The sequence below is a fragment of the Coffea eugenioides genome, chromosome 1 (genome assembly GCF_003713205.1).
Source record: "Coffea eugenioides isolate CCC68of chromosome 1, Ceug_1.0, whole genome shotgun sequence".
NCBI classification, from domain to species: Eukaryota; Viridiplantae; Streptophyta; class Magnoliopsida; order Gentianales; family Rubiaceae; genus Coffea; species Coffea eugenioides.
The window spans coordinates 51,552,492-51,578,071 of NC_040035.1; the positions used below are offsets into that span (position 1 = coordinate 51,552,492).

A 25,580-nucleotide genomic window follows, 5' to 3' on the forward strand; every position below is an offset into this window, starting at 1 on the left:
TGGTTTTTTAATTGCAAATGATGGAAATTTTTTGTTAATCATGTGAAATAATGGATCCCGTAAGTTAAAAAATAATTCAAAAAACATAACATATTTTAGCGTATTTTATATTTTTTTATCATTAGCCATCTATTGTGATGTTTTTTCTTGAAAAGGCCATACTTTGTCTTGATTCCAAATTAACAAATTTTTTCCTCTCCAATACTTTGATTTTGCTATTTTATGCAATTATGTGAAAAATAGTCATTTTTACTAAATTCTATTATACTCATACTAGAGTTTGATCTTTATTTTTTTATTTTTAACTAATATTTCCTTTTGAATCTAAGTCAGCCAACTAGTAATAAGATAAGGGGTACTTTTGGTATGCAATATTTTTCTCACTCTTGAAATCATTTTTTTTATTGTTGATTTTTTTAATTGGGCTAATTTGATACAAAAACATTAGTTTTAGGGGAGGTTAATGATATTTTTAAAAGTTCAAGAGAGGACAGTAAAGCTGTCAAAAACATCAGGGGAGGTTTTTGAAATTATCCCTTATTGTTACGACTTGAATCAATTGTTAAGAAAATCATGCATGTTAGTTAATCAAAAGATATTTCGTTTTGAATTCGCCATTTATAAATACTAAAATTTTAAAAAAAATTAAGGAAAAAATATATATATATGTATAATATATATAGACACATATATGTAGTAAAAAGGAAAAAAAGAAAAAAAAATAATGAATAGTTTGCCCGCATGGGCACAACATCAACCCATACAATAAAGAAAAACAAAGAAAAGAAAAAAGAAGATAAATCTTAAAAAAAAAAAATTAAAGGGGAAACGAGAAAGAAGAAAGGAATCAAATTAAAACGAAAAATGCAAATACCAAAATGCTACGCCAGTCTCAGGGCAAGGACAAAAAATAGAGCGGCGCGTGCAACATTGGCAGCTAGGGGTATTGATTTTCTGACTGAAAACGTCGACCATTTGAGGAGGCCCCAAGAGGGAGAGATTGGCAGATTTTGATACTACAGACTCCGGAAATGGCGAGCGCTCTTACGAGCAGACTAGCTTCAGTCGACCGGACATCCAGCTTCTTTAGAGTCTCCATCAACTTTCTCAGAAACCTGAGCACGAACACCTCAGACTCGGCTTCGCCGGCGGTGGCTGGTGCCAGTCCCACTAAGCCGAGGCGGAAGAAGAAGAAGAACTTGTTCGAGGTGGCTCAGTTTTTACCCAACTGGGGTATCGGCTATCACATGGCTAAAACCCACTGGACCACCGTCTCCTATCAGATCACCAAAATTAATCTGTACAAGGTTGGTAGTCTTCCATAGCTACCTTTTTTATTTTCTGAATTTATTTTAACATGATTTTACTTTTTAGTTCTCAATTTATTTTGGGTGGACGGTTTTAGGTTTTGTTATTAGGGTTTAAGCGCTTCTGGGGTTTTTGCAGGACGGTAGACATGGGAAAGCTTGGGGGCTTGCTTATAAAGACGGTGAGTTCTTTTTTTGTTTCTTTTGGCCCCCGTTCAAATAGCATTCTCTGCATAGTTACTTACTGCTGAAATGTGATGTTAGATTGAGCATAAAACGTTTAAATATAGGTGGAATATAACGCTTTAGGCTGATTAATTTGCATATAATAAGTATAGAAGATCAGAACAAGGTATGTAATGGTTGTTGAGGGGTTCAATGGGGAGATGTAGGAGGATTAGGAGCTAATGAGGGTTAGAAGGGTTTACGAGGAGCTGAAGTGCGTTAGGCTAGAGAAAAAACGTTGGAAGTATTTTGCTACTGATACATTATGCATCCGTCTCGATAGTTTATAATCTTTTGTTTGCATTCTCATAATATTGATTAATATCTATTGATCTTCTAACTTTCGCGTGTTAACACTAACTAGTTTCTGTTTTCACGATTTGTCATTGTAAGTAGTTTGTGGTCAACCTCTGGTTTTGCATGCTACAACTTGGATAAATCTTCTCATCTGCTTCTAGTATTTGGAAGCTGTTTTGTGTAGAAATAGATGATGGATCCCGGGGAACGAACTTGATTTGTCTTTTGGTTTTGAATGAATTTCTGCTGTTGTGTTATGCGTTCACATAATTGTTTCAAGCCTATTCAATTTGAATTGGTTGTTTCACACAATAAATAAATTTAAGTTGAGAGTTTGAACTGGAAGATATGACAAGTTGGTTTCTGTAACTGCAATGCAACATCATGACCATCTGTTCTTTATCTCTGAACTCTATTGGCTCTTAAAGGTCAATGTAATAAGACTACAGAATCGTGAATTCAAAAATTTAAGGGAACTTATGAAGAAAGGAAACAGAAAAACAGTTTGGTTTGAATGGCTGCAGGAGGACCAGAGAAATTCTTAACTTTAGAGATTAACATTGATGTTCAAAATTGGCATGTTTGGTGATGAAAGGTTTAGATGCTTGGAGGCCACATTATTTGTTGAACATGTTCTCAATGTAGGATTCCTAGTGCTACTATTCACAGAATCTGAAATAACTCTAGCTAACAAGATAGAATGGAATCTGAAATAACTCTAGCTGACAAGATAGAAGTGCCTCATAAATGCTATTCATCTAACGTGATTTACCATATATGGCTTTTTAAATGCTTATTCAGAAAAGATAAGCAATTCTGAGTTGTATTGACTCTAATTGTCTTATCAATTTCATTGACCAATTTTTTTTAATTAGAAGAGACAGAAAATGAGATTTTCTTTCAGTAATTTAATTGCTAATAATCTATAATTTACTTTTTTAGTTCTGTGCTGTGAAGAAGAGGGAGCCTTGAATTCTGAATTTCCCCCTCCTGAGAAAGTGATTTACTGTGCTACTATTGATTCCTTATCTGCTGTTTCCATTTATGTTTGTTTGAGCCACTTTTTTGCTTTTCATATGCTACTAAATTAGCGCAAATCATCTTTCACATAGACTCAAGTTCTGTACGATTCTGATTTTTGTTTATTGTCAATTTGCACATCATGCAGGTGTGCCTGCTGATGCACCAAAAAAGATAAGTGGGGTTCACAAGCGTTGCTGGAGGTACATTCCAAATTCAAAGAAAACCAATCAAAGTTCTCCTGATCCCCAAGTTCAAGCTGCTTAAACCCAAAAAATGGGGCAGAGGTACAAATTTTAACCCAAAAAAGGAAGGGCAGAGGTACAGACAATCCAATGCAGTTGCTGCTGGACTTTAGTTGCAGGACTGATGTTTAGGAGCAGGCCCCTATTTGATCTTTAAAGTCCTCCTTTCCATGTCCTTGCATTTAGATCCTAGACTGAAAAGCTAAAAATCAGTTCCTTTATTTTTTTTTTCTGCTACATTTCTTGAACTTGTTGAAAGCTTGTCTGTTAAGATTTCATCCCGCACCATTGTCTTGACTATTTCTGAACATCCCTTTTGTCCGATAGGAGCGCCTTTTTTAAAAAAAACTTGTTTTGCTCTCAAATCTTCGCTCACTCATGCATTTGCACATAGACTTTGATTTCCAGTAAGACAACTTTTCCTTTCAAATTTAGGGGATGTACCCAAAGTAACGTGACATAGCTTTTCAACCAGCGTTAATGTTCCTAAATAGAGTGATAATGTCGCCCTTGCCCGAAAGCCACGGCAACTTAATCTGGCTCCGTGGTCCCTGGTCACCAGAGCTCTAGTCTAGCATGGCCAAACTATTTTTAGCTGCCTCTACTGTAGCGGAAATAACCTACTATACATGGCTTAGTTCTGACCATATTCACAGGCAGTAGAAGCCCATTTAGGATGTCCTCCAGGGATGATGCTTTGTGGAGTGTTAGGTTGGAAGTACTCAGTGATTTACATTTCCATGTTCATCTAGGGCGTTGGCTCTCATGGTAAGTTTGCTTAGCTTGAGATTTGAGAGAGGACTGGAGGGGAAGAGGAGGTGGGGGACTTTGACATGCTAGAATTAAGAATTCGGGCGGGTTAGGAACTTCAGGTGAAATGAGATTGGGAAGGTTTAGACTTGCGAGACAAGGGAGGTAGGTGTGGTGGATGGCTAGAAGCCTAGAACCATTACGCAGCACTGGTGCTTTCAGGCGGCTTGAGATGCCTTTTCTAGTGCTGCAGAGGTCATTTGTCCACCTGAACTGGTTCCTTTCAAGATTTACAGCGATAGGAGATTGTGCAAACCCGAGTACTATTGTAGCTGATACTTGGTATCTCTAGCTTAGGCAATTGATGGTCCCGTTAGAATTCCACTTGTCTTTAGATGACGGAGGGGCTTCTACGTGAGAGTTGTCTTGCCCAAAATAATAATCTCTGTTGATTTGCCGCGGAAGTTTCCTTCTTCCTGTTGGCCAAACAATTCGTCAGATGATCCGGTGGCCACTAGGAGGGACCTCACCTAAGGGCTAAAGGATGGGCACCCCTTGAGCCTCCCTTCCTTCACTTCTTTGCTTTTATTCCCGAAACCGTTGCGGGCTATGGGATGCCCTTTTTCCCTTTTTAACGTAGCAATTACAATTTACCAAGTAACACTAGAATTGAACCCCTGGTCTACTTTTTTTCTTGAGCTTACGTACCCATAAAATTATGGTGGTGCATCAACATGTTTGTGAGATCCTAAAAGGTGGGATAATATTTATCAGAAAAAAGGTGGGCTAATATGCATTCAGAGAGAGAGAGAGAGAGAGGTAATAAAAACATGTCATGATATGTATCTCTTAGTGATAAAAATATGATAAATTAATACTCCCTCTGTTCTACTTTGATTAGTTTGATTTTTTTTTCCACATAGTTTAAGAAAAATTAGTTAAAAGTTGTTGAAAGAATAAATCTATTTTACTGTCTTTCTAAAATATCCTTATAGTAAATCGAATATGACTAATTAGTTTTACATTAAATAAGTTAGTTTATATTCAACAACAACTTACACTAAATATTAAATAAGGGTATTTTAGAGAAGTTACAAATTAACTAAAATTTTCAAAAGTGGACTATAATTTGGAATAGATAAAAAAGAAAAATAAGCTTGTCAAAATGGGTGTCCTGTCCAAAAATTATTTTAGTTGTATTATAAACACATTTTTAAGTCAACTTTTTATCTTATTAACTAACTTTTTTTCTTTTAAAAAAAGACCAATAGTGGTTCCCCTTTTTTTTTAAAAAAAAAAGGACTAACAGTGGTTCCCTATTTACCTACGCATAATCTGCCAATTTCAAGTGAAGCGTTTTACTAACTAGGCTACACTTCATTGTCTTATTAATTAACTTTTTATTTCATATATATCATATTACAAAAAATACTACAATAATTATTTCAAATAATATCTCAAATAATCTCCTATCCAAACACAAATTTTCCTCAATTAGCTATAGATGTTAGGCAACCCCTCTAATAGCAGTTGAATATAAAGTGCAGAAAAAACTTATCAACTGTATGCATTTATAATTAACTTCTCAACTTGCATTAAGGCCATTATTAATCGTCAATTAATTTGGCTTTTGAACACAAAACTTTAGTAGTAGTTTTCAAACACTGCGTCACATTATCCCATAGGCCCTTTAACGCCACGCGGACTACCAGGAATTCCCTCCTATATAAGCACCGTTAACAATCCAATCGTCAAGCAGACAATCTCATAAATTTCATCAGGCAAGGCTTCAAGGACAAAATCATGGAATTGATGATCATCCTCCTCGCAGTTTCTCTTTTCCTACAAGGAGCTCTAGGTACAGATTTTGTAACAATTGCACGCAAAAGCTATACATACGTTTTCAGACCTTTATTTAGAACAGTCCGCTAAAAATGGCACCTTTTGATTCATGACGCAGGTGAATTGGTATGCGAGGAACTGCCAATAAAAATGTGCTCATTCGCGGTGGCATCCACCGGAAAGCGATGCTCGTTAGAGACCTATGCAGCCAAGGATGGGAAGATTGGACTGCAGTGCAGGAGTTCTGAAATACTTGCAAGCGACAATATTCATGAACATATTGAGAAGGATGAGTGCATTAGCGCATGCGGGGTTAGTAGGAAAACTGTTGGCATCTCTTCTGACTACCTCTTCCAGCCTCGACACACTCACAAAATTTGCTCACCCAAGTGTCAACACAATTGCCTAAACATTGTTGATCTCTACAGCAATTTGGCTCTTGCAGAAGGTAAGCAACCCTTTTAGTTTTTGTGGGAAAATGTTCGGTCTCCAATTTCATAGGACACTAAAGTTGATTCTAACTATCCACGGACTTCTTTCTTTTGTTGGAAATAAGTTGATTCTAACTATCTTTCTGAATTACAAAACTGGGGTTTGGTTAGAAACTTGTTTGGATTGCGATTTTCTTTTTGAAAAAAAAAAACATCTTTTTGCTGTAGGACAGTTTTAGGATGTGATGTATAATATGTGGTAAGAAGGCGACTGAAACATGTGTAAAAGGAATATTTACAAAAAAAAAAAAAGCAATCCAGGCACGGTAAGGTTTATAAAAACTGTTTTGAGCTGTGCTTGCTGCATGGTTTTTAAATTAAAACTGAGTTTTTTTTGGCTAATTTTAAGGTGGGAAAAAAAATTTTGATATTGGGATTTTTCTTTTCCTTTAGGATTGTACCTACCAGGAGTGTGCAAGAAGGCATTGGAAAGTGGTTCACGGCAAGAAATGAGTGAGATTGGAAGCTCCGAAATAGCTCCTTCAAGTACTGTTGCTTCCTCCCTAGACTGTGCTGAACCTCCTACTTCCGGTCCTATCCCTTGATTCTGCTCCTCTCTCTCTCAATTTGTTTGCAGATACTTCTGCAATGGTGAACAACAACAACAACAACACCCAAGCTTATGCAACAGCTCATCTCAATGTATCATGAAATCTTCCTTCCTTAGGGAAAAAAAAAAAAAGAAAAAGGTAATCATGAAATGCAGTTAGACACCTGATCTTTTTCACTTGAGGGCCTTTTGATCCATAAATAAGTACTAATAAAAACTGTAGCAGTTCCCGGTTTGGTTTGGAAATAAACGTAATGTACTGAATAATGCTACTCTAGAGTCGCCTCTCCAGTACTTTTGTTAGCATTCTTTTTCTGTCTCTTATCACCCAGAGGATAAATCGTTTTTTTTTTTTACCTTCTCTTTTGGTTTCCTTTCGTAATTTGGGATAATTGATAAGAAGAAAAAAAAGGGATACATATCACCGATTGATTTGTCCATCCCATTCAACGCCCCTGATCGGAGTGCGTATACATGTGTTCGTGGTCGAACTTTCTCAATGTCGCTTCACCTCCTGTGGCAGTAATTATTCTTGATTAATTAGATAAAACTTGACTAATTGCAGTGTCCATAAAATCGGTCCAGCCATTGTTGTCTGGATAGAGTATTATTTGAAATAATTACTGTAGCACTTTTTGTGACGTGATGTATGTGAGGTAAAAAGATAATTGGGAATATAAAAAAGTGAGTTGGGAAATGTGTTTATGATGCAAGTGAAATATTATTTGAGATATTTGTGCTATCCAAACACTCTTGACGACCTTGCAACTGTTTGAAAAACCATTAAAAACTTTCAAAGTTGATGAACCATAAGATGAATGTGCAATCCAACATGGAGCTAGCTAGTTTGGTTACATGTGATGTATAATCGTATTCAATCTTTTCCTTATTTGTCACACTGAGACCGGAGGTGCCAAATGAGAGCATTCTTAATTTCTGTTGCACCTTTTTTTTTTTTAATATCAATTTGGAATATATTGAGTTTCAAAATGTAATTTTTACTAATTTCTCAAATCTGGTGTATCTATGGATATGCTGGATCGTCAGACGTGTTATGTGTATGATATATCTAGTACATTTTTTGTTAGAGTAAATCTTTCCTACACTGACGGTGTATACACTATCATCGTTAGATTCATGACATGTGTGTAAAAGTTGAATTTTAAATTTAAATTCAAATTTTGCATAGTTGTCAATCATGCAACGCTGATAGTGTATACACTGTCAGTGTAGGAAAGATTAATCCTTTCTGTTATGAGTGATACAAATTTTATGAATGAAATTATAATTTTTTATCAAAAATAAAATAAGAGTCTGCATGAAATAGTCAAGAAATCACCTGTTTTTATCAGGATACTTTCTTTTTCCGTCCCCATTTTCTTAACTAGAGGTCCCCCTAATTACGAAAATATTGATTAAATTTACAACTTCGGGGTAGCTCCTATGACCACTTTTAACCACCTAAAGCATCTAAAATCAACCGTGGATAGGAGCGCACGTTTTTTTATTTTTATTTTTTATTATTTAGTCTTATTTATTCTTCTGCTTATTTTTATTTTTTTTTGTTTGCTGAAAAAAAAAAAAAGATATAGGCAAAAGAGCCAAATTCTATTCTTGTAATAACTATCTGCTCCATTTTATGAACAATGTTGAAGTTTTAGATCTTTCAAACACAACTGGTATTTTACTCGTTTTACTCTAAGCACGCTAATTTCGCTTGACGATTTATGCAAATAGTACAATTCTTGTTGCGACAAGTACAACCGCGATTTGATTGTGCCGAAATTTGAAAAGTTACATAACCAATGCAAGGGGCAGACGAAAATACCATCCCATCCAAACACACTAAAAATTCCAAAACTTAAAAGTTGCTCTAGCATCTATAGGCGACCCTTTTATTCTTCCCCTAGGGATGGTTGATTTCTTTAACCAAAAAAAAAAAAAAAGATATATATGTGAAGCAAAAAGCTGGTTTTTTGCCTGGAAATCTTTCTTCTGACTGACTAATAGCTCCAATCACTAAGAATTACAAGTAGCTGACCAATGGCATCTATGAAAATATGGGACATCAAATCCTGAGGTCTTGGCCAAAAAAAAAAAATTTGAACGCGATGAGAATTGTAGAAACTTCTGATTTGCCAGCGTCTGTTGCTGATTCCCTGTTAATCTTCAAGAGAACAAAGCCTGATGATCCTGGTAAAAGCCTTGAAATTCAGGATGAAGCTGCAATTACAGATAGAAAGTGAGCATGAAAAAGAGGAAGGCATCGAAAAGAAGAAAGATGATAGTCCTGAACCATCTCCTCCACCTCCCAAAGGGCCTCTAACCTTTGTACTACGGGTGCTTAAGCGCTGTTAATGGAGTTTATGTATGTATAACTAGTTATTTTACGTGTTATGAAAGTGAAAAAAAAATAAAATTGTAGTACCATTGCCGTCTATCTTCAAAACCTTAATTAATTCCACTACTGAACGAATAATCTGCTTTAAATTAATTAAAAGAGCATTTGCTAGATGCTGTAGCCATCCTAATTAGTAAATAATTTGTATTATATCTGTATAATACACGTTCATACACGTATCATTCAAAAAAACTTTCATATTTTGAACATTTCAAAAATATTCTAAAACATATTCGTACTTTTCAATTATTCGTACAAAGCATGTAATAAACTTTTAATGTATTGTACTTCCCGAATTGTACTTTAATTTTTTTAAAAATTTTAAAATTTGAGTAAGGATAATGACATATTTACGAGTCATCTACAAAATAAAAGCGACAAATATCATAATAACTGTAGATCTGTACATATTTAAATAGTAATGTAACAAAATTTTAATAAATTTATGATCTCACAAAAAAAATTAAGTTTAAGATTGGTATGAAACCAGATATTATTTGAAAACTACGGTAAATTTGTCAGTATTTTTCGTTCCGTAACTTTCAAGAATGTTCATACAATTAATGTACAAATTTATGCCCCCGAATTTTTAGTTGTTCTTTTGAAAGGGAAAAAAAAAAGTCATATAATATGCTGCTGCTGATACTGCTTTACGGCCGAACGTGAACGGCAATCTGCCAGCTCGCATAGTTCACAAGGCACAATTAATTGCACAAGCAACACAAAACCATAACTCCTCCTGATTCTCTACAGCATTTATCATTGGATACTAAGATTAAAGTATCTATTTTCAAATCACAGACAAACTAGTGGCTTTGTAGCAACGTCCAACAAAGATAAATTAGGCCCAACACGTAATCCTTGCCTTCCTTGGGGCTTCTGTGCCCTGCATTGTCTTCACTCTTCGAGGGGTTTTGGACTTTCTCCCACTTGTTACATTGGCTGGACTGCTAAGGCATCCAAGTTACCTGATACAACGTGTCGAAAAGAAGCAATTTTTTGTTATTTTATGTAAGTAGCCAAAGCTGGACGAGGAGTAGGCTCTGTTGCCCTGCCAAAATGGTAGTTCTTCTCTTCTTCTAGAGAAGAAAATGACATGAAACCATCGATGTGAAAACAAACGATGCCTCAGGCTTCCAAAATCTAACAAAAACTACGCACTACGTACCCAAAGAAGTAGTCTAAACAGTTTATGATTGCGTTGTTGCGTAGCAGAGGACGGAGAGATCAATCAATCCAAATCATTCGTCCCAACAAAATTAAATTAACTTTCAGAGGAAGGATGTGGAGTATGAAAACAATTCACCAAATCTTTCTTGACTTAATGCATCGGTCATTTCTACATCTGTCATCACTCTTTCTCCTCTGCTCTATATAAAGACCACAGGCTCCAGTATGGTAAACAGTCTGAAGCAACAAGAAAATTCGAGCTTCTTCTAGCTATCTCTGAAACCTGAGACTGAGAGTACAGCAGTCCATAAAGAAATGGCATTGGTTCTCTTCCTTGTGTTTTCACTTTTGCTACAAGGAGCCTTTGGTATGCAACTAAAAAGATCTTACCTTGTCCATCCTGATATTCTTGATTAAACAAAAGTATTTTGTTCTTTCTTCTCTAATGATGACTTTTGTGTCAATTTTATACAGGAGAATTAATATGCGAAGAATTGCCAGCTGAAATGTGCGCATTTTCAATTTCATCCTCGGGGAAGAGATGCTTGTTGGAGACTTATGCACCAACCGATGCAACGACCAAGTACCAGTGCAAGACATCTGAAGTTGCGGTGAACATTAACATGAATGGACACGTCGAGACTGAGGAGTGCATCAAGGCCTGTGGGCTTCAAAGAAACGTTGTTGGGATTTCATCAGATACCCTCCTTGATTCCGGATTCGCATCCGAGCTTTGCTCTCAGGATTGTTCAGAGAACTGCCCCAACATTGTTGATCTTTACAACGATTTGGCTCTGGCGGAAGGTAAGCGTTCTGGTTTCTGATACGAATCATCTATGTTGGATTGGATGAGGGGGGTAAAGAGCTGATGCTGTTGAATTTTGATTGCTTTTACAGGCCTGAATTTGTCAGAAATGTGCAAGGCACTGAAAAACAGCCCACGCCGTATCATGGCTCAGGTCCGAAGTTCAGGTTCTGCCTCAGGTCCTGCCTCTTCTGCTGCTGCTCCATTTGCAGCTGAAGCATTGAATCCTGCCTCAGTTGAATCATTATACTCCGCTGCATGGGCTCCTGCTCCCCTGTTAAATTAATCTCAAAATTATGAATTTGCTGCTATGTATGTAATATATTTGACGAATTTATTCTGATGGAGTAATATGTTTTAAGTCCGAATTTCATATTTGGGATCAGATAATCTGTTTAGCCATTTAAAGCGATTGACCCAGATTAATCAACCAACCAAAACAAGAGCAGATGAAGAGGACTAGCTTCAATATACAAAAAAAAAAAAAAAAAATAGTTTGCACTTTTCTACCCATGCTACGGATTACAATTTTCCCTTGGAATATTTATTGGTTGTTCGAGGGGCAAAAAATGCATTTCCCTCCTAATCTCTTGCAGAAGCCAATTTAATCCTATGCATCTTCAATTTTGCCAACCTGATGAATTTGGACACTACCAAAATGAAATAAGAATTTGGTAAACTTTCTTCTGCTTATTTGGTCGGACGGACTTTGAAAACGTGGAGGAACAAATAGTTATTTTGCCAAGTTGAAAGACCAAATTGGTAAGCATACAAATTGTTACGGGACTGTTGGTGAAATAAACTCCCTCACGACAAGACAAGAGGGGCAAAAAAAAAAAAAAAAAGGTAGTCTCTCCACTTTTCCGGTCCCCGAAATAACCCGGCCCGCCCAGCCCCTTAATTTCCACGTATTAGTGGTGGTTTTCCGGCACTAATCCACCAAAAGCCCTCCAAAAACCCACCCCATTCCCAACTTCAGATGCTATTCTTTGGTCTTCACTCTCCGCCTAACTTAAATTCATCAATTACCCGTTTCAGAGCCCGAATTTGACCCAAAACAGCTGAATAATCCGAAAAATAACAAGTACCAGCACCAGAGATGATCGATGGTTACGATGATGATGCATCCACATCACCACCAAACCACTGCTCCGCCGCCGTCACACAACCACGGCAATCCCCCGCCGCCTCCTACCTCTTCTATTTCCCTTAGATCCCCTGCTTCTGCACCTCCTAATAACACTACTAACGACTCCACTCCCACTTCTGCTTCTACCCCTCACTCTCAGCAGCCTCACTCCTTCAACCACCTCATCTCTCTGGGTCGTGGGGATCATTACCTCCCATTGGGGCCCTCCCCAGCCCAAAACCAACCCCAAGACTCCTCAGGTTCCATTTTGACCCGGGTTAGGCTCTCTGATATATTGCCTTACGATGGGGCACCTGTGGCTCCCTACTTCCGAGCTGTGGAGGCCCTTTCCGGGTCCCTCATGAGGCACAACGCCGCCGTGATTGAGGTTGGTTGTGACGATGCGGCTTTGCTCCGGTGCGGGCTTGAAGCGGCCCGGTTGTTTTTCCGGACTAGAACTGCACATGTTCCAGGTGGTGGTGGTGGTGGTGGTGGTCCTGGGAGTTGGGGTAAGGGTGGTCGTGGGGTTTATATGTATAGGCCTGGAAGGTAAAATATGCTAACCAACTTCATAAAGATATATTTATTTTGACTACCATTAGTGATTGAGGAGCTGTGGAAAGAAATTGTTGTTGAGAATGTGAAACTTACGTAAATAGAGTAATTTAGGCGGTTAAATTTCGTGTCCTGCATTATTTTGTGACTTAAATTTGTGCGATTATCTTGGAGTTTTAAAATTTTATTAACAGATTATCAATCATTCCAACCATATAGTAGGAGCAGAAATCAGCAAATATTGACCTAAAAAATTGGTAATTGATTCTGTCTGAAGACACTTCTTCATTGGCCACAATGAATAGTATAAATCTAAATTAGCCCTCCTTGTATATTGTAACTCTCATGGCTTTTTAGTGCGTCCTCAATTCTACAACAATTTATGTGCTAGCTTACGCATTTCGGATGTAAATGCCTGATTTTTTCCAACAGGTCTTTGGAAGATATGGACCCACCCCCTCCATGCATGGCTGATGTTTTTAGATGTATGGGGAAAGCAGCTCGAGCTGCATTATGCGCCATTGCAAGGCATCTCCGTCTCCGCAGCGAGTATGAACATGTTTTTGGAGTATATACGCTTGCTTTTGGTGGTCAACTTTAGTGTTTTCTGATCTGTATTTAGATTGTATCACTGCTTGCAGTGTTTTCAACCACTTGCTTGATGATAGCCCATTGCCTGCTAACGAGGCTTCTTCATCAGTGCTTGTTGCAACCTTTTCCAGTACACACTCACTAAATGGAAAAGGATCTACAGGAGGTGGAAAGCTGAGTGGAAATGGTGAAGTAGAGAAGGGGCTGTTGACGCTGATTTCCTCAGATGCTGCTGGACTTCAGGTGTTGTAACCTATATTTGGACTTTTTTTTTATGATCAGTAGGTAGGTTGCAACAATATGTACTAATTTCCTGGATTCCTTTTTAACTGCTTATACATCCTTTCTACATTTCAACTAGATCATTTTTGGAATTGTAATGCTTCAACACTTTGTTTTCCTTGATTAATTATCCACCAGTTCTTTCCTATTATTTCCAGGTTTGTGACCCCAATGGCCGTTGGTACCTGGCTGATAGTGGCTTAGTTCCTGGGGACATTTTACTTCTCACAGGCAAGGCTCTCAGCCATGCTACAGCTGGTCTGAGGCCTGCGGCTTCACATCGCTCTGCATTGGATATCCCTCCAGCAACTTCTAGTGGCGGAAGGTAGAAATTGGTGCTTAAGTGTAATTTGATAGTTGCCCAAGAATGTCATAGGTTGAAGAAATTTCTCAACTGATCAGTACACTTTGCCCTGCAGGACATCCCTGGTCTTTAGGCTCATGCCACAAGGCAATGCAATACTTGATTGTTCACCAATTGCAGCAGCTGGTCATGTCATTCCTCAGAGTTATGTGCCAATCTCTGTAACCGAGTTTATGGATGACCTTTCTGTAGAAGAAGATGTATTATGTAACCAGAGTGATATTGCTTATGTAAGTTCCGCTTTCCTGTTGTTTATGTTGAGATATTCAACGAAAGAGAACATGGAGTTTTATGAACTCAGAATGCTTAATTTCGCAAAGTAATTTTCTTGCTTTTGGAGTTTTTGAGTAACTTTATTACGCATTAAAGTTTCATGTATTGTTTCCTGTTCCTGTTTTTGGAAGCTACCGTCTGTGATGCATTCCGTATTGATTTCTGGGCAAGGCTTTGTTTTGTTTTTGGCCATTTTCAAAGCATTGGGTCTAGGAACTCTTTCTTTTTCGTGAGAAATGGAAGAAATTTGTTTTCCCTTTTGTCTGGCACGGTTTCCTTAACATCAATTCTGAATATGGATAATCTAGCAGCAATATGTGAAGAAATTTTATTTTAGATCTGGATCAACAGGTGGCACAAGATAATTTGAACAGGGAACCATCATTGAGAAGTGTTCTCTCAGATCCTTTATCGTAAGTTGAATTCTCTTTCAATTTCAACTGTTTGATCACTGCTTTTGTAGTTTAACTTCCCAAATTTGTGTTATGTTTTGTTACAAAGTCAAAATATTTATGGACATGGTATCAATCTTGTTGATAAAATCTTTGTGAAATAGAATATTTGCTAAAGATGTCGGATGTTATGAATTAGTTGAATTTGGACTACTTCTTCCTGACCTTCAGACCATGAAACATTTCATACTTTCTGATAGTGTACTTGAGGACATAAAAAAATGTAGAGTATGATTTGGTTATATAGCTCTTTTGATTTCTAGAATGTAGGCAATTTTCAGAGGCAAAAAAGTGCACATGAGGAGTGCATGAAAAGCAGGACTCTAAAACGTGGATTGTTAGCAACTTGTTTGTTATATCCCTAATTGCCTGATAATTTTTGTTATATTGTTTATATGAGATGCTACATGGAAAGAAATTTGGTTAACTGTTAATTTTGTGGTTGACCTCAACATGAATTTTGGTCCTGTTCTTTTATGTAAACTGAGCCTCTTCTTTTTTCTTTTCCTTCTCTTTTCGAGATCCAACTATTCTGCTTCTTAATAAATGTGTGTGTTTTGAGTATAGATTGATCTTTATATTTTTCAGTTCATGTGAACATTTGACTCTACCCATGTTTCAGTGGTGCATTCCTGGAAGATGCTATGTTTGTTTCATGTGGACATTCTTTTGGTGGGCTCATGCTTAGAAGGGTCATCAGCACGGTAAATGGGACAAATACCTCGTTTCTTTCTTTCATTTCCTTATATTTGTGAGATATATGTACACTTTTTGGATGACCTGAATATGCAACTGATAGCTTGGCTTGATTACCTGATTGTTAGTTGTTGGTGCAATTCTTTTGCTGGTTGTTAATATTCTGGGAGAAGATTTGATGGGAAAAGGGCTCCTCAAACATGAATAGGATTATTGTTATTGATCCTTTCTTGTTTTGGTATAATGAATCTATGCCTGAAGTGAAGAGTTAGATTTACTCCATTTTTTTTTCATCACAGTCCAGATGTGCTCTCTGCAATGCAGAAATCGAGATCAGATCTCTGATCCCGAACCATGGTAAGTCACCTAGGTTGTGTTCCTTGCAGCCTCCTCTTTGGTTTATTTGGTTTTGGTCGTCGCTGTATTTTCTTTAGGTGTTTGTACTATGAAAGGTATTTGTGTACATTTTGATGTTGTCTTCTTGCTCTTGAGTTTAATATGTTTGCTGCTGCTTTTATCCACAGCCCTAAGAGCAGCTGCAGCAGCAGTGAAGCATGAGGATGATAGGAGGCTATTCCATAATGCAGCTCTGAGAAAGCGCAGGAAGGAGATAGGGGAGCATAGGGTAAGCTTTTATTTGTGTGACTTGCCTACATCCTTCGTAGGCCTTTATTAGTTGTTTTCTTTGTCTCTGCACATGAATTTGTTTTCATAAATTCAATTGCATTGAAATACCATTCAACCTTCATCATTTTGTTTGGGAAATTTGATACTAGTACTTGTATCCATTTATGTATCGTAGTTGCATACTTTCTTCCTTGAATGAGAATCAGAGAGTATAAAGGTGTGTACTACTATTTGAGAATTATGGTCTTTGGCCTTCCCAGGAAAATGGAGACATTACTTCTGAAAATGGCCAAAATAGAGGTGTACAATATCCATTCTCAGTTAATGAGAAAGTGATGATAAAGGTGAGTTCTTGCCATCTCATTGGAATTATGCTACCTTCATTTATTGGAACTCTAAAGGAAAGTTGTCAATAAGAAATGTTTAATTTTGCAGGGAAATAGAAGGACACCAGATAAATTTGTTGGCAAAGAAGCAGTGATTACGTCACAGTGCCTTAATGGCTGGTCAGTTGCCTGCCTTATTTTGTGTTCGAATTTTTGAGCCTTTATATCCTATGCTTGCAAAGTGCTTTTTTGTTGCCTTTTTTGCCTGCTTTATTGATGGTGCTTTTGGCACTCTCAAGTCCCAAACCTCGTCTTTCTTTCCCTTCCATGCAGTATGTTTGTAACTTTTTTTTTTCTTTTTCCTTCCAAATTGCAACATGTGCTTTTGTCAGTCAAGTGTCAATCATTGCTTTTTTTCATATTACGTACAACGATTACGTAAATTTTGATTGAACCCTTCTAACTGTTTTTTACTTTAAACGTTTGTGAAATACTTTTGCAATGTTGCAAGTTACCAATGTGTTCTTTTCTACCTCCCTTGACGCGAAGGTCTTTGATTTTGAAAATGGCTTCAGATTTAACTTAGTTTTGGGAAAAGGATGTAATTTTGAGTCTAATGACCAAAGTTGTTAAGTATGGGCATTGACACCTAAATGGTGGAAAATTAAGCAGGTTTAGTGCTCATGGATAAGCATTGGATTGAGTTGACTTTCTAAAAGATATATATTCCATGATTTTTAATCTGTAAACGTGAAGTAACGGAGTAACGCTGTCTCAAGAGTCGCTAATGACAACACAACATACTCGTACGGGTTGAGCACAAAACTAGAATGTAACATCCCTAAAAGTACTGTGTGTAGGAATTCATTGTGTTGTGTTTGAGTTGAAGTTGATTCTCGGTCTTCTTGAGATGCTGGAAATTGCACTCAACTTTCGGCTGGGATAGAAAGAAGGGAAAATAACATTTTGTTAACTTGTAGAGTAGCAGTACGCTCTTTTGAAAGATTTATGCAATGGCTTACGGTAATTATTTCAGGTACTTACTTAAGATAATTGAAACTGGTGAAAATGTTCGGCTGCAATATCGTTCTCTACGGAAGATCCAGACTGCCCAGGATGCAGACGATGGAGGCCTGTCCCTTCCTGTGCAGAACAGCAGTTCATAGACTATAGCTATTAGTTCCGACTCCCGATCTGACATTACCAAAATTCATGAAGGGCCTCAACTCAAAGCAGCTGTACGCTTTACCCCTGTAAAAAAAGAAGCTCTATATTTACCGTAAGCTATGGTGCTAGTCTAGATAGTTGTTGGGTAGAAGCTTGTAAAGAAACAACCCCATCATGACCAAGAGGATACCAGGGCAGAAAGCAAAAGGTTCTGTGGATGAAATTGTTGCTCTGTAGCCTGTATGCTGCATTTGCAAAACAACGACCTCGTACTCATATATGAAAGGCACAGATTCTGTTCTTGACCACGTTCCCCTTGTTGAAGAAATAACAAAAGAATTCATGCTGCCATTGATAGAAGAACAGTTTCTGCATATGTACGTATTTCATGGTCCTTCCTTCCGGCGGTTACTCAACCTTCGTTTAAAATAACAAAGTGAGCAATGGGGTATTTGAGCAAAACTAAGCGTTAAAATTTGGAAATTGAATTGGTAAGAATTTCCCAAGAACATCCGCGGATGTAGGAACATGCTACGGGCGTCCCGATCAATGCATGTGGGCTTGGTAGAAATGCTGTCGGGATCTCCTCAGACACCCTTCTTGATCCCCGATTTGCAGCCAAAATGTTGTTGATCTTCACCATATGATTTGGCTTTCGGAGAAGGTAAATAAATTAAGTAGAAGTCTAATGAAATTTCTTCATTAGAAACGATCCCTTCGGAATTGTGCCTTTAGGACTTTCATCATTAATCTTAATATCTGACAGATTTTTGGTTAACCTGTGACCAAACTTTGCATCTTCTATAAAATCTTTTACTAATGGATTTTGTCTATTTTCATTTTTGACATAAAGACATTAATCAAATTTTGTCTTTCTTGGTGGGGAAGTGGTTACCTGAACCTAATATTATCCACAGAAACATTTTAGATGTTGCTTCAGGTACTAATGATGTTGATATTTTTTGATATAGACCTAGCAAAATATCATCCGAAAAATAAAAATAATAATTAATAACAAAATAGACCTAGCGAACCACACGATGAATTTCGATTTTCGACCTCCAAAAATCAACCACATATTTTTACAAATTTAGAAAAAAAAAAAGCTACGATAAGGCCACAAATGAGTCTATCATCCATAAAAAGAATTGGTCCCCATTAATAAAAGCCATGGACGGCGAGGTCGATAAACCATTGGCCGGAGAAGAAGCTTTAAATCCAAAAGTAAAGAAGCTTGTTGCATTGCATGCTCTACGGGGAAAAATATTTGAACCTTTCACGGACCACACAATTAACTAACACAAGAAATTGACACACCAATTAACATTTTCGCATGAAATGTGTTACTGTAAATTTGGCTGTGACACAGTCGAAAGTACGTACGTAGGATCTTTTGGCACAGCACACATGAATTCAATCTTGGAGAATGCTTTCAGCAATATAGTCGGGACTCGGGAGAAGAACAGGAAGCTTTACTTTTTACTTTTTAGTTTAAAAGCGAATTATGACGTTTGCTTTGAGGCCGATGGCAGGGAGCAAAGTCCTGTTTTCTTGTAGTTGATGAGTAGCCAATTATTCTATATAAGTAACTTTTGAAATCTGGTCGCAAATTCGTACCATTGAGTGCTCTCAACGTGTTGCATGTGTTGAACCATTTCGGTGCTTGCAGGTTGCTGTTGATTATGGCAGTGGATAATTCAAGCAAGCACCCCCTAATTTGGCTAAACCAAGGGGTTACGTTCATTAACCTTGGCTCTCTCCCAATTATGTAAATCTTGCACAAGACAGTACGTCCGTTTTGACAGGAGATTATTTGAAATATTATTTAAACTCATTATTGTAACGCTCTTTGTAATGTGATATATGTGAGATAAAAATATGATTGAAAAATATAAAAAAGATGTGTTGAAAAACGTATTTGTGATACAAACAAGTAAATCATTTATTGACAAATACTAACTTCTATCCAGACATATGTATTTCACCATTTTGCAATAGGACAGCGACATGATTTAAGCATGATTAGGTTAGATAGTGTTAGGGTATCAGGCCAATTATTTGAAAAGGAAAAGACCAACAATTTAATAGAAAACAATATCTAACACGAATGATGAACAACACACAAGAATTAACGTGGTTCGGCTTAATCACCAAGCCTACGTCCACGGAGAGAAAAACTTGTTCTTACTATGAGAAAAACACTACAAGATTACAACTTGATTCCCAAACCCCAACTCTTGTATAACCCTCTCACCCACTAAGAACTCTCTCACTCCTTTCTTGTGTGTCTTTGTAGTATGTCAACCTACCTATTTATAGAGAACATTACTTGGCCAAAAAATCAAATAATAATTGGAAACCAATACTAATTCATAAACTCATATAGAGTAGGAAATAACATCTAATTCTAACTAAATAGGACTTTACTTGACCACTACTTCAAGTAACTGAAACCAAGTAGGAAATTAGTTACTTTCCACACCAAATAAGGATCTTGACTAAAAGAAATTAAGCCAATTTCCTAACAGATAGCCATACACAGCTGGACATTCATAATCTGTGTTGACACAATGCAAATTCAGTTATCAATTATATTTCTTGTACGGACTTCATATCACGTATCTTCTTCAAGAAAAGAGGTCTGGTCCCGATAGCAAATAGGGGTTTAAAAGAGTTTAACCTTGAGTTTTCTTGATGAGAGTTGCAGTTCCAATTAGCATGATAATAATATCAAATTTTAGATATGTTATACATATATATATATATATGTAAATACGTTAATGTATAATAGATCATGGACCTTACAAATCTAAAGTTGTCAGGTTCAAATCAGCTGATGTAATTCTTACACCTTTTGGTGTAAAATCATACAAGTCGAATCTAAATTTAAATTTGTTAACTCATATATAACTAAATCTATATAAAATTTAAAATTGCATCACAACTGTACTAGTTTATACCGATGTACTAATATATAATTACACGAACCAAGTTGATCTTGACAACTTTATAATTTGTGAGGTTTATGTTCTTTGATGTATACGCCAATATTAGAGTCGATTTGATGTCTATTAAGTAAAAAGATAATTAAAAAAAATGGGTCGAGAAAATATTTCAAAAGCTTTTCCTTAATCTTTTGACTATTTAGGCCAACGATTACTCTCAAATTTTGATATTGAGATTATTCATTTCCAAAATGAGAAAACTTGGTCAACAAATTGACATGTTTTATTCCCTTTGAGACTATAGCCTTGAACAGGAGAAGATTAAAAGGTACTTATTTCAACCATTTGTCAAATGATTAAAGTTTAGCTGTTCAAATCCCTTTACAAGTGCATGTTACTTACGACCCCTGTGTAAACTGTAAACTGTAAACTGTAAACAATAGAGAGAGAGAGAGAGAGAGAGAGAGAGAGAGAGCAACAGCATCATGAACTAATCCACTCGTCTCTTCATTTTTCCAAAAGTACAAAAGAAAGAAAGCAGATGATGGGAAAGCATTGGTCCCTACTTGGAAAAGGGGTCCCCCATCAACGCAACGTATTATCCCCTTGCTGCTCCAAGGCCAAAGGAAAAGGAGGGAATGAGCGGAGATAGTCATATACAGTCATTATTACTAATTGCTACTTATCCAAAACCAGTTGAGTCACAAATTACATATACTTAACAAGTATTATTCACTCGCACACAGTCACGCACGCACAGTAGCAGAGCAAGAAATGTTTGCGTTTCATTTCACTTTCATCAGCTCAGCACTCCGCCCTCCCTCCTCTCCAGGCTGACACGACGCGTCTGTCTCCCGCCAGCCCCACCAACCTCTCTAGCCCCCACCCCCGGTCACACTCCATTTCCCTTGTCTCTTATTTTTCACAATCCTCATACTACCTTGCATACGTTACACTCCATATATACTGCTATGTCCTGAGAGAGAGGGAAATTTCCTCCGCCCTCATTCTTCACTCAAACAAACACACACTCATGGTGAACATTGTTAAATCCAGCCCCCTGCCCCCCATGCTCTTCCAAACTTGAACCCAGAAAATAAAATAAAATAACCAAAATATTTCCAACCATACTGATTTTTTACTTCTGGGTTCTGTAAAATGTCGGCTATTAGCGCCACCACATGCCCAGCTGACATAGAATCGGCCGACAATTCCGCTGCTGCTGCTGCTGCTGCTGCTGCTGCTGGTAGTAGCACTAGTCTCCGCCGCCACCGCCGACGCCGCCGCCGACGGAGGCCGAGGCCATCCGTAGCAGCCAGCAGCGAGACGACAACTGACGGGAGCTTTCGCTTCTCCGACACCGAGGACGACAGCCGTTCGTTGCATTCGCAGCTTGGTGGGTCGTACGAGGAATGCCGGTTCTCGACAGAGTCGGAGGGTATTTCGCTGCCGAAAAAGCATAGCAGCCGAAGAGGGTCCTCTACAGTTTCCGATGAAGAGGAAGAAGGGATGGTGGATTTGGAGAGTGGTGAATTGGAGCTCAAAGTTCATAGTAATAGAGCCAAGAAAAGAGAGTGTAGGATTTGTCATCTGAAATTCAGTGTTGCCAGGAGTGGTAATGCCGGCGGCGGTGATCAGAGTAATATTATTGAATTGGGATGCAGTTGTAAAGGGGATTTGGGTTCAGCCCATAAGCAATGTGCTGAGACTTGGTTCAAGATGAAGGGCAATACGTAAGTATCAAAATCTGATCTTTAAATTTTGCTTTATTTCTTATCTTTAAAAATATGATCTTTTTACAGGAATTGCTTAGGTATGTGACTTTCGTTCATCTCTTTTTCATTAATAGTGTAAATTTGCCTGGTGTATTTTGGTTAGTTAATTTTTGGCTCTGTTTTGATGGAGAAATGAATTTTGTTGAGTAAAGTTTGTAACTTGTGACCTGCTTATCCTGTTTAAGCCAAGGTTTGGTGCTTGCCCGAATTCTCCGAGTAAGTCTGTTTTTGGCAATTTGCGTGATTTTTGTTAGCAAGTGCCTTAAAATTAGGGAATTCCGTAAGAAGTTTCTTTGTAAGAGATCTATTTCCCCGAACTCACATTCTGGGAATTTTGCTTTTGTTGATAGTTTGTTATTCTGCTTCTAGTGGCAATGAATGCTTTTCATTTTTGTTTAGATATTCATTCTTGTTAAATGTCTAAGATGCTAGCTACTTCGATTTTGCTTACCTTTTATATACCATATGACTCTTTTATGTTTCTACGGTTATCTCTGAATAATGCCTGCAGAAAAAATGTGTCTCATGAGATCTGTGGTTGAAGAATGTACTCTAGAATGTGTTGATGGAGGGCCCCACATTTTCTGTTTCTTTACTTTTGTTGGAATAATGAAGAATCCTGTTAGTTTGATATTAAGGGGTCAAAATGTGTTGTTGGTCTATAACTGAAATGGCAAGTTTAATAGGTAGGGAAAGCTTTATGTCTCCTCCTGGATATGTAAAAATGCTTGACTTCAATACCAAGATTGCCAAAAGAATGGAAATTACCTGGTTTGAAGCAGGGAAATTTCACCATTCTCTACAAGCTTGGTAGAGTAATGAGTACATAATCCTTTATCATATTGATGCACATCATTATTTCGGATAGCTGATTGTGGATATAAGTAGCTCCAGAAAATGAAATTTTTACTGGATTCTTTCCGTCTTAAACATCAATCGTGTGTTACTTGCATTATTGTTGCTCCTTATTGGATTTATTGGTGTTTGTCATTGTCCATATTCTTTTGCCATCTTGCTGTCATATCAATTTCAATTTGAAAAATGTGTCCATTTCAGTATGGCAGCCAATTATTGATCGACACATACTTTAGCTCCTATTTTGTGTATATAATACAGTTGTTAGACAGCATTTCACCTAACTTTTGGTGATATCATGGATGTTAGGTGGGGCTAGTGTGCCTGGGATCCATGACTGTTTCTGATATGCTTTTACGCACTTTGTCACCTGATTGCTTGTATGTTTCCTTTTGTTCTTGAAGATTGGGTGATATGCATTATGATTTATCAAATCTCTTTTCTTTTAGATAGATGCTGCTATATGACCAGCATATTTTAACTTCAAACTTTTCCCTTTACCAGTAAGCCTTCTTTTTTGACCAACTTTATTTCATTTGATCTTGTGGTTGTTTATGTGCATGATCAGATTATTTGGTTTTTGAAGATCATCTGATGGCCTGGGTAGCATTCCTCTAATTTGCTTTTTGATGCTTGTTCCCTCTATGAATCACGAACTACTGTTATAGAGCTTGTCTGACAATCTACAGTCAACCTTCGCGTCTATTAAGGAACAAAGAATAAACAGTTGTTGGTCAAATTTTTACTATTGCTTACTCTTTTGGTGTGTAGGAGATGAAAAGTTCATAGGAAGATAATTCTGATTATTAAGAATTAAAAGTTCAAGCCACTCTTTTGCCGCAAGTATAAACATGGGCAGTTGAACATTTATATGAATACCAGTTGACGACTCCTTTTGAATGTGAATCTCTTGCCATCCCAATCGAGTACCAACCACTATTCCTCTGCTTCTCAGACCCCTCGTCTAAGGCAAATCAACCTCCCTCAAATTCCTCCCTCTCCCCCAATCTCCCTCCATATCCCTCACCTAGAACACGTGCTCTGTCAATATCCTGATCACTGGAACAAGCAAGGAGCTTTGACCACATGGTGAAGGGAAATTAGCTTTAGATTTTATGTTGCATTTCCTTTATCTTACCAGACCTTTAGGTCCATGCAAGCAAAACCCATGCCAAACAAATGGATTCTGTCATCGTCTTTGTATTTATGTTGGCAAGGTAGTTGCTGGAAATGGTTTTGGTAAACTTTAAAGAGATTAAGCAGATGAATTTGGCGACATTTCAAGCAGATGATTTTGGCGACATTTCAACTCTGGCCATGCGCTGGCGAGTGGACATAGCTGATAGCAGTTATTTATGAACTTCTTGAGAAAAGCATCAAGATGGTACAGAGAATGGTCAAACTTTGTAGGCCAGAAACTTCTTTGCTTTTGTGTTTTCAACTCTCATTTTTTTTTTTCAAAAAAAAAAGAAAAAGAAAGTCTAAATATACGGAGACCACAACGTATAAAAGCAGATTTTTGACCATTTAGAAAAAGCTTATGTCAGTTGCTTGTGGTGTATCATGTGGACTGACTGCCTGTGCCTCGTGTAAATGTTTATCCAGAACTTGTGAAATTTGCGGTGCCCCTGCAATGAACATTGCTGGAGAACAAGCAACTGAGGTGAACAATGGCACTGGTATAGCCACTGCAGCATCAACAGCACCTGTGGTCTTCTCCGAGACCCGAAGTTACTGCCATGGCCGTCGTGTCATGAATTTTCTGCTTGGGTGCATGGTTTTTGCCTTTATAATCTCATGGCTTTTTCACTTTAAAATACTGCCATGAGTCCGGAAGAGCAGCAGCATCTATCTGGATCAGAGCACAAGCGGCTCTTCGCATGTGTGTAATAGGAATAGGCAGTATAGTTTGCAACAATCACTGGGATTTTATTCATAGTGTGTAAATTATGCCGAGGACTCTGTACCATTTTTTGCTAATTGTTACGTAGATTTTATGCGAGAGATGAGATGATTTGATGTGTTGTCCTGGTGACCGATGACTGATGACTTTTTGCCTTTTCAGATGTCGTGTTTATCTTTAGTTAAATTTTCAATACATATATGTATATATACATGTATATATATGTATGTATTAAAAGGGCTAAATCCATATTCCTCTATTTTAAAATAAAACAACACATTATACAAATTTTAATACTAACGGTACAAGTTATATTTACATCCGTTATGTTGCTATGCACTTTGTATCGTACTATTACCAACGAAAGTTGGTGAGATTCTAAAATTGGACTACTGACATCAAGCAAACTCATTTCTCTGCGATAAATGTGAGTATTTGTATAATGTATAGTATACATGTACATTTAGAAGAGTACAAGTATTTGAAATTGCTCAAAAATAAAGTATTTAAAAAAAAAAAAAAAAAAACTTGTTAAGG

At 37.3% G+C, this 25,580-nt stretch overlaps 5 protein-coding genes across 5 annotated transcripts; all 5 read left to right on the plus strand.

Moving 5' to 3' along the window:
* The first annotated feature begins 873 nt into the window (after positions 1–873).
* Positions 874–3,416, plus strand: LOC113751241. The gene is made up of 3 exons (XM_027295180.1): positions 874–1,307; positions 1,447–1,489; positions 2,998–3,416. Exons 1-3 carry the CDS (start codon positions 1,032–1,034, stop codon positions 3,114–3,116), a joined length of 438 nt encoding a protein of 145 aa, XP_027150981.1. The 5' UTR covers positions 874–1,031; the 3' UTR covers positions 3,117–3,416.
* A 2,203-nt stretch (positions 3,417–5,619) lies between these two features.
* Positions 5,620–6,973, plus strand: LOC113763963. The gene is made up of 4 exons (XM_027308005.1): positions 5,620–5,702; positions 5,805–6,134; positions 6,571–6,663; positions 6,755–6,973. The coding sequence occupies exons 1-4, from the start codon at positions 5,648–5,650 to the stop codon at positions 6,826–6,828; spliced, it is 552 nt and encodes a 183-aa protein (XP_027163806.1). The 5' UTR covers positions 5,620–5,647; the 3' UTR covers positions 6,829–6,973.
* A 3,640-nt stretch (positions 6,974–10,613) lies between these two features.
* LOC113774549 lies at positions 10,614–11,389 on the plus strand. Its single transcript, XM_027319093.1, has 3 exons — positions 10,614–10,665; positions 10,773–11,102; positions 11,196–11,389. Exons 1-3 carry the CDS (start codon positions 10,614–10,616, stop codon positions 11,387–11,389), a joined length of 576 nt encoding a protein of 191 aa, XP_027174894.1.
* Positions 11,390–12,006: 617 nt separating this feature from the next.
* Positions 12,007–17,930, plus strand: LOC113777110. Its single transcript, XM_027322386.1, has 12 exons — positions 12,007–12,781; positions 13,220–13,336; positions 13,429–13,621; positions 13,819–13,985; positions 14,080–14,254; positions 14,649–14,710; positions 15,372–15,453; positions 15,745–15,802; positions 15,970–16,070; positions 16,333–16,416; positions 16,508–16,578; positions 17,435–17,930. The coding sequence occupies exons 1-12, from the start codon at positions 12,210–12,212 to the stop codon at positions 17,562–17,564; spliced, it is 1,812 nt and encodes a 603-aa protein (XP_027178187.1). The 5' UTR covers positions 12,007–12,209; the 3' UTR covers positions 17,565–17,930.
* Positions 17,931–21,293: 3,363 nt separating this feature from the next.
* LOC113749577 lies at positions 21,294–25,223 on the plus strand. The gene is made up of 2 exons (XM_027293365.1): positions 21,294–22,243; positions 24,746–25,223. Exons 1-2 carry the CDS (start codon positions 21,669–21,671, stop codon positions 24,966–24,968), a joined length of 798 nt encoding a protein of 265 aa, XP_027149166.1. The 5' UTR covers positions 21,294–21,668; the 3' UTR covers positions 24,969–25,223.
* The last annotated feature ends 357 nt before the right edge of the window (positions 25,224–25,580 follow it).